The sequence below is a fragment of the Gavia stellata genome, chromosome 8, assembly GCF_030936135.1.
Source record: "Gavia stellata isolate bGavSte3 chromosome 8, bGavSte3.hap2, whole genome shotgun sequence".
Taxonomy (NCBI): domain Eukaryota; kingdom Metazoa; phylum Chordata; class Aves; order Gaviiformes; family Gaviidae; genus Gavia; species Gavia stellata.
In genome coordinates, this window is record NC_082601.1 from 35,185,000 (window position 1) to 35,193,895 (window position 8,896).

Consider the following 8,896-nt stretch of genomic DNA (forward strand, 5'->3'; position numbering starts at 1 on the left):
TTGAATCTCTCAGAAATGCAGGTTTAGATCTGTTTATCAGTTCTGTCAGTGTATAGTCAAGTACTGTGATAAATTTCATCATGCTTCAGAGTACTTTGAGCTCAATGCCATCCTCCACACATAAATCACATGAAGCTTTTGTCATAGTTTCAAGACCTTATAAAGCTTCTGTAACTGGGCTTTGAACACCTATATAAAGTTTGGCCCGACGCATTGCACAGATTGAAGTCTGTACTTTTTTTCAAAAGCAAACCCATGATTTCCTGTTACACTTCAGGTACGTAATGGGATTTGTAAGCAAAGAGAAGGAACGAATTTTGCTTAAAGACAAGACACCAGGAACATTCTTACTAAGGTTTAGTGAAAGCAATCTGGGTGGAATTACCTTTACTTGGGTGGATCAGTTAGAAAATGGTAAGTATAATTTTAAAAAAATAACATAAACCTCAAACTCTGCAATAAACCTGTAATACAGGAGCCACGGTTTCTTTGGTTTGAAAGTAAAATTCTTGTGTATCATGTCTTAGTATGTTTTTGGGCAAGATACTTGTATTATATTCACTGAAACACAAACCAAAACTCTGAAAGTCTGCCTCTCAATTCTTTATATTAACTATGTAAGTTCATTAGGAAGTGTACCTGCTTACTGCAGGCTTTAAATTTGTTTCCACACGTACAGAAAATATAACTTGAAAGATAACTAACATTGGTATGAACAGGTAAAACCCACACCAGTGTAAACTGCAAAAGAAAGGCAAAAATACATTCCAGCTGCAGATGTTGCTCTACTAGTTATCAGTGCCTTTGTACTTTTTACAGGAGACGTAACGTTTCACTCGGTGGAACCCTATAACAAAGGTCGCTTATCTGCACTGCCTTTTGCCGACATACTGCGCGATTACAAAGTTATTATGGCAGACAACGTTCCTGAAAACCCTCTGAAGTATCTGTATCCAGACATTCCCAAAGATAAGGCCTTTGGCAAACACTACAGCTGTCAGCCAAATGAAGGTTGGGCTCCATTTCTGTATTTACCCTTGCCGCAAAGCAGCTGCAAAGTCAAGAGGCAATTTGAGGAATGGGGGCGGGAGGAGGAAGGGAACAGATTAAGATGCCTCCTTTAATTGGCATCTTCAAGAGAACTGTTTTAACACGTGTCTATCATTTAGGCAGCTTAATTTTGTAAATACATCCCTAGTCTTAGAGGTTACATTAGAGGCGATGACAACAATATCTAAAAGAAGTTAAGAAATAGATCTTAAGGTAGAAAGAGTCAAAAAAATAGTATTTTTTTTCCTGACCAATGCATTACAAAATTCAGTGCTCGGGTGTTCAAAGGAGATGAAACTGAAAAGTCATCCTGCTTATCAGCTTCATAATTGTGTTACACTGTAGCATGCTGTCTTTTTAATTTCAAAGAAGTTCTGTATTTTCCAAACAGCTTGGAAGACCTGTTTTATTCCAGCAGTATAAGCCCTGGCAACTACACTGAAAAATACAAAAAGGCTAGACAAGAATGGCTCCAAATACGTTCAGGCTCATGCTCTCTCTTGTCCAAGTTACAACTCAGGCATTTTTAGATCAAACTTGCTCTCTTCTAAAAAAAGAGCCCTCAAAGCCTTTATTTTTTTTTTTTTTTTAAGAGATAATACACATTCTTCTGGACTTTCAGTATAAAAGGTTACAGAATTCCATTTTAATTCAAATTCCTACACTACTCAAAAATATTTGGAGGCTACAAAAGTTTTTCCTCTTCATTTTAATTCAGTGGACTTTGCCTAATGCTCCAATCCTCTAAAAATGTATGTATATGCTTAGTTTCATGCAAAAGACATTGCTGAAGCTCTATCTGTAGAGACAGAGCTCCACGCATTTGCAGAGCTGAAATCTAGAGGCTCAGAAGTACCAAGCTTGTAGAGTTACAGTATATTTGCTTTTGAAGCCCTAACGAGATCTCTTTCATCAGTTACCGTATTATATTCTGAGATTGCAATTCGTATCAAAGGAGCACAATCAATTATGTGACCAAGAACTGAACTCAAAGACTAATCTCAGGAAGTCCCCTCATTTTTATGAGGGACATTTCTTTTTTAATATATTATGGTCTGCAGCACTTTAAGCAGATAATCAATTTCAAATAAATAATAAAATTACTAGGCGATATTTAATTTCTCTAACATTGATTTTTAGTCTCAAAGCCCTCAGATGGAGGAGGCAAAGGTTACGTTCCTTCTGTATTTATCCCAGTCTCCAAAATGTAAGTATCCTTACAGATGTATTACACTTCAAATGTTATTATTAAATTTTCATACTGTTTCAAAGTTTTCCCTGCCTCCCTTCCACCATTCAAACAGTTTGGGATGGCAAGACATTGCATGTTTTTATTTGGCCAAGGACTGCTAAAGACAAGAAAGAGAAGTAAAGAACTTCACTTCTACAGTGCTTTTCCTATCCATGTGGCAAAACATTTGTAAAAATTGAGTGCAGACTTTACGGTACTCTGATCTACTTATCTTTCTCTGTCTCCTTTTTCTCTCCAGCAGCTGATATTACAGAGTCAGGTTTATCCTCTCTTCCCTTGGTCCTATCTCCTACATTTTTAAACACATACCAGGTCGTTGGCATGCGCTTAGAGGGCCAACAGCAAGCCCAAGTACAGGCTTAACTAATTTAATAAGCAGTCACCATACTCCACTGCTGTGCATCAAGTTAGAGGGTTTTAGGTTGCTTTGAAGATTATTTTTGTGTTTTTTGTTTTTGTTTTTCTTTTAAGCTTAAATGATTCTACAGATCCACATTCTCCATCAGATCTTCTTCCAATGTCTCCAAGCGTTTATGCTGTGCTGAGAGAACACCTGAGTCCCACAGTGATCGAAACTGCCGTATGTTGTAAACTTTTCCATTCATAAGTTAACACTAAGCAAATGGGACACATACAAAACACATGCTAGTTATAAAAAGGCTGCTTGTACAATTATGAAAAAATTAGAGCTCTTTCATCACTTGCTGTATTACGTTCTGAAACGATGGTGCAGACATTTCCTATTCTAAATAGCACAGGATGCTGCAAGCATACTTGGAAACACTGTGTTACATGAAATTGTCCGACATGCTGGCCAGTGAACCATGAATGTCATAATTGAAAGATCCCAGAGTTCTTGCACAAACGAAGCCTTTACAGTGACAAATACGTAACGATTACACTAATTCTGTAGATAGCACAAAGGACTTGACTTGCTGAGGAAGGCTGCACAAGGAACATTAAAATTTCTGATTCAGCAAACTTGCACAATTTTTCAGTGCTACAAGCTTCTACAAGGGGTAGCAAAGTGAGAAATTAAAAGTCAGCTAAAGCGTTTTTAGCAAATAAAACTAATATTCACTAAGTATATAGAAAGATTGGGAAAACACAGTACCAATGTCCTATTAAAAATATTTTCCTCTTTTACTTACTGACTAGAAATTGCATTCTGAATCATTGTGGATGATTAGGACACTGACGTTTACCCACTGGAGATTTGTCCAGCAGACTTCTGTTGGGAAACACAGCATTGGTTTGGCTTTAACAAATTTAAAGGAAAACTTCCTTTTTTAATACTAGCTCTTAGTTTCTGTATGTTCAATGAGTTGTGATCTTAAAATGGTTATATATTTAAAAGTCTGTCAATTCCCCTTCAAATGCCTCTCTGTAAACAGTCCTCCTCACCCACAAACAGAACAAAACTAAACCAGAATCCTGACTGTCAATGACTGGAAGCACAGTTAAATTTCATATACAAATAGAGGAGTTCTTTAATACATATCGGGCTGAAGATCCGTTCAAGAGCAAAATACCTTTTTTTTGCTTTTTCTCTGATAGCGCTCATAACAAACTAGTTCTTCAGTTAAAATTGAAATACTAGCCTGAATTAAAATTCTGCATTAAAACGTACCACACCCAATCTGAGACATGTCCCCACTCATTTGTTGTTTGGTTTATACATATGGAAACAGTTCTGATGCTCTGAACTGCATTTGTGAGCTATGTAAGCATTTGTATTTCCTTAAGTTTCGGCAGTGGAATAGTTGGCTTCACTTCTGTTTATCATTAGGCTCCAAATGTTTTTGGATACTTTTAGCATGCACAGTAATTCTCAAACCAGTTCTGTCCAGAGCTTCCAAACCAGCTGTGACAATCGCCATCTTTTGGGGTCGTAACTGCACAAAAAGAATGTTTGGTGATGAATTGGGAAAGTCAAATACAATCATGCTGCAGTTTTAAAGGGTACTAGAGAAGTGGTTCAGTGCTGCTAGACGGTAGGTGGATTTCTGGAGGCTCTTCCTAGAAATGTTTAAGTTCTGCTAGAAATTAGAAAAGAAAATAGCTTTAGAAGATTTTTAAAGAATTCCTTCCTTCCTTTTTCCATTCTATTTACCTTGCTAAATGGGAATGAGGACAATATGGAGGTTTTTTATCATCCCAAATTCACACAACATAATCTACCCTGGGGAAGCTAAGACAATCTGCATTATTAAAGCAACACTTTTCCTCCATAAGATGTTAATAAAAAGCACTACGTGAGATGCAGAGAACAAGAGTGCAATCTGCAGCAGGAAAAAATATCCTACAACTCAGTAACTCAGTCTTAGCAAGATATGCTTTTTACAGTCTTACTAAATTCTCTTCTATTTCCCCCCTCTCCAGATTCCCCTACACATCTGGAAAACAAAGACTCCAGTAAGAACCCTGTTATGCATATCCATAGCTTGCAAGAACCACAAGAGTTCATATAAAAATATATATAATTTTTATTGCAACTGTTTCCCACACAGTGCTTTCTAATGAGCACTCCTATATTTTGTGAAGAACTAGAAACAGGATCCTCAGATCCTTACCAGTTTGCATTAGATTGTCCAAATGACACTGCAGTTACCTTGAGCCAGAGTAGGTTTCATCTGCAGTTATTTTTGAAGGAACAGCAGTAACTGCCGTGAGACTGATCTTTTCCTTCTTTTCTTCTAGCTGAGTTCTCCTTACTCAACTGACTGAAGTTTACATACTGGAAAAATTAGTAATCGTCTGAACAATGGATGGGTTAAAGATGCAGTAAATATTTTTTTCATCGTCTTCATAAATCAGCATTTCCTGGAACCCATTATGACGTTACTCTTGGGCCTCTTTCTGTTATCAATACCATGTAAACGAGGAATCTTCTCCCTAGGGATTACAAATAGTCTCCTGCAAGTCAGAATTGCTGTCCTCACTGATAGAAGGCCAAATCCTTTCCGGCTTGGAGGTTGTTTGACTTAAGAGGGGTCCAGCAGGGACAAATTTTACTTGCAGAATTAACATCCATAGAATTGCTGTAAATACAAGAGTATAAGAACAAAACGTTTTGCTTCTGAAAGCAGCATATAAGGATAACTAAAGACATTAATGTGTTTGGGGAAATTAGGATTTATTATGTTAAATAGCTTCTGTTTCATCATCTTCTTGTATACCATTGGTTTAGCTTCTATTTTAAAGCAAAGATTCTCATCTCTCCGAATTCGAATGTCCCATAGGTGTCCAGGGTTTGCTTTTGTCCAAAGATGAACTATGTTCAGCATAGATTTTTGTCTGCCACCACAGCAGAAACTGTGAAGGAAAGAAGGCAAGGCTGGGAAGAGAAGGGAGTTCCAGAAAGGGAACAGACACAAAGCTTGTGGTGTCAAAAAGGCTGTCTCCGTTTTGCCATTGGAAGAGAGGGTTAAGAAAACTTCCCCCTCTCACCAAATAGTTGCAGAAGTAAATCTATTTATGCATGAAGCACTCAGATACTACATTAAGTACTATCAGAAAGTCTACAAAGAAAAAATCCTGATCTGACAGAGTTCGGCTACTATGTGGTAAATGCAGACTGGGATGGATAGTTTTTAAATAGTTACTGAAGAGCTGCAGCATTTGCTGACCGCTGGGCAATTTATGCTACGTGACAGAATATTACATGCCTATCAGAGACTCATTTAATAAGCAGAATAACTAATTTTTATATAAATGGTAAATTGCCTTTTTAACATACTCTTTTTTTCTTTCAGACACTGTTTAGTGCTGAGTTTGGGTTGTTCGGTTTTGTTGTTGGTTTTGGTTTTTTTTCCCCAATATTATCCCTAAAACATCTGTTAATAGAATAATAAACTGGCAATTCCAAGGCCACTGCATTTCTTGTATGCAGGCTCATTCAAGACTTAATTCTTGCGTACAGAATAAATGGTTAATGCATGCAAAGTTCTTAAAATACATACACACACTTGAGCATTTGCACCTTACGCTGTTCTTGAGTAGGTACAAATTAGACATCTGGGATGAAAACGTAACCTCCTTGATTCAGTAAGACCGGGATGTTACTTTCATTTCTCCTTTTTTACTCACCCCTCTCGCCCATAGCAATGACATTAGCTGAAAGCGAGTGAGTGGAAAGAAAATAACGAGATATTTCTGTAATACACGGAGTAGATCTTAAATGACTTAGCACGTCTCTGTTCATTAATCTGAGTTATTCAAAGCAAGCTGCAGATAGGAAGTCTTTTTCTCTCAGAAAGCATGATGTATAAAGAATTTTCCAGAACCAAAGCACTTGTGTATACTATTTGGTAACATCTGTAATTTATATGTCCAGTATGAATAAAAACAGATTTTGGCTTAAAGTTGGATACCTGGACTTTTGTGGAATTTTTTCAAGGTAAAATAAAAACAGATTTGTGGTATCTTTTTGTCGATCTCAAGTCTGAACTACAAGCAGTAACACAAACTTCTATGGCAGCAAACGTAACTTCACCTCACATCAGCTATTGCATGCCTTTTCATTCTAACCTGTTCTCACAATCTTAATACAAACAAAATGGGGGGTACCCTATCCTTTTGACCATCTAACCTTCATGAGAAGTACTGTAAAAAAGGTCCAGACATGGCATGTGAATCAATCTTCTCTCTTCTTCCTCCCTGCTCCCTGTGCAATGCAACTCTTTGAGACTCTCAAGTCTTGACTTGAACACAACATATTTTGTGTTACTGAATACCACTGTGGATGAGGTTTTGGCATTACAGTTTCTACTATTGTTTTACAACAGATTTTGCAAGGGGTAGGTTTAAAATTTAATTGAAAGGCATATGACTTAAATACAGTTTGCTGCTTTAAAGGAACATTGGAGTAATTTTCTGCAAGATAAATGTCTACAGCACAAGCCTCCTTCCATAAAAAAAAGTGAGAATTTTGTCCTTATGCTACTATGAGTAAGAATAGGGTTCTCTAGTAAAATGGGGAAAGGGGGGGAAGAGAAAAAACACACTGAACGGAATGCCTCAGATACTGCCAGAAGAAACGAAACATCTGTTTTTAAGTACTTTTACTAACTGTGCTTGCGCTTTCACTGTGTTTTGCAGCAGCAAAGTCAAAAATAAGGGGGGGGGGGGAAATCATGTAGTTGTTCTGTGCTTTGTGTCTTGCTGCATCACCGTAATGATTTTAATCAAACAAATGTAAAAACTCTCAGTTACCTTCTATTATAGCTTTTATTTATAGCCACGTTTATATCCACTACTCAGCATTTCATGCCACGAAGTTTACCAAACAGACGTTCTATATACTTGTTTCTTCCACAGACTAAGAATTGTCTCCTCCATCTGAGGAGAGAAGGGGATACAAAGGACACCGAGGAAGATCCAAGTATGCTGAGACCTGCACCAAAGCCTGGACTTCAACTCTTCTGGTCTTTGTTGACACTTCACACCTGAGACAAGAACAAAGAAGACCGCGCATGTCCAAGTAGCAGTACCAGTGTCCTAGCAAACAAGACTGTTGAAAGAAAGATGACATGAAGGAAAAGGAAACTTCTTTATCAAAAGATATTCAGTGAGAAGAAAATTCTCAACTGACAAAACGCCAGGAATGATTAAGCCAGCCACCTACAATTCATAAGCATTCTTAAAGTTTCTGTAACTTTAACGGAAATCCGTGTTACAGTCATAAACTAACCATTGCAACTGTGTTCGTACAATCCTTTATTGCCCTTGCATGCCTTTCTTCCACCCATACAACACGGACGGTTGAGACAAGGTCTCCTTCGCAGACTTCCATGCCCTATTGCTTTCCAGAGCCAGCCTGCCACTACGCCAGCTTTCACCCACAGGAGCTGAAAACCGGGAGATTTTCTTAACTGCAACGGTGAAAAGCAGGTCGCTTTCCATTGCCTACTTTTAACCTCCAATGCTTTAAACCCCCACAACTCGCGACGATGAGGAAAACAAGCCGCTGCTGCCCCGGTAGGGAGAGTCGGGCAGGCCGGGCCAGCGGCTGCCGGCGCCCATACGCGGCCCCTCTCGCCGCTGAGGCCGACTGCCCCCCTCACAGAATGCGGACGCTGCGGCTGCCGTGCGGCCAGCCCAGGGGAAGGCGGGGCGGGGCGGCGGGGGAGTCCGGGCCGGCGCGGCTTTCGCTTTCGCCTTCCCCTCAGTCAGCCCTTTCTGGTTCCCCGCCGCCTTTCCCCGAAGTCACGTGGTGCGGCTGTTCCCGGCCCGGCGCTCCCCCTCCCGCCGCGCCTGCGCACTCCGCCCGGCCAGGGTGGCGGGCTCCCCGAGGCGGCCGGGGGCCGGCAGCGGCAGGCGCCGTTGCGCTGGTCACTGGGGACGGCTGCCAGAGCCTTACCGAGAGGTGAGGGGAGGTGCGGCGGCTGGCTTCGGAGGAGAGGGCGGAACGGCGCCAACAGCGCTGGGAGCTGCGCGGCGGCGCAGTGACTGCACCTCAGGGAATAAGGCAGCGGGGTGAATGCCCAGTGTAACTGAACGGGTCGCTACCTCAGACTAGCTCCCCGCTGGCTAGCTTGCCGTCCTTGGCTGCTGTCTGGAGATCGCCCACCGCGCTTTAGGCTTCAGCATCTT

The 8,896-nt window shown here is 40.2% G+C and overlaps 1 protein-coding gene across 1 annotated transcript in view; it reads left to right on the top strand.

The window, feature by feature from the left end:
* Positions 1–5,201, top strand: part of STAT4 (signal transducer and activator of transcription 4) — a 39,241-nt gene extending 34,040 nt beyond the window's left edge. Inside the window, exons 19-23 of the mRNA XM_009820983.2 lie at positions 278–414; positions 820–1,011; positions 2,191–2,257; positions 2,774–2,882; positions 5,003–5,201. Coding sequence (XP_009819285.1) covers positions 278–414; positions 820–1,011; positions 2,191–2,257; positions 2,774–2,882; positions 5,003–5,029 — 532 coding nt within the window. The 3' untranslated portion in view covers positions 5,030–5,201. The remainder of the gene's footprint in view (positions 1–277; positions 415–819; positions 1,012–2,190; positions 2,258–2,773; positions 2,883–5,002) is intronic.
* The last annotated feature ends 3,695 nt before the right edge of the window (positions 5,202–8,896 follow it).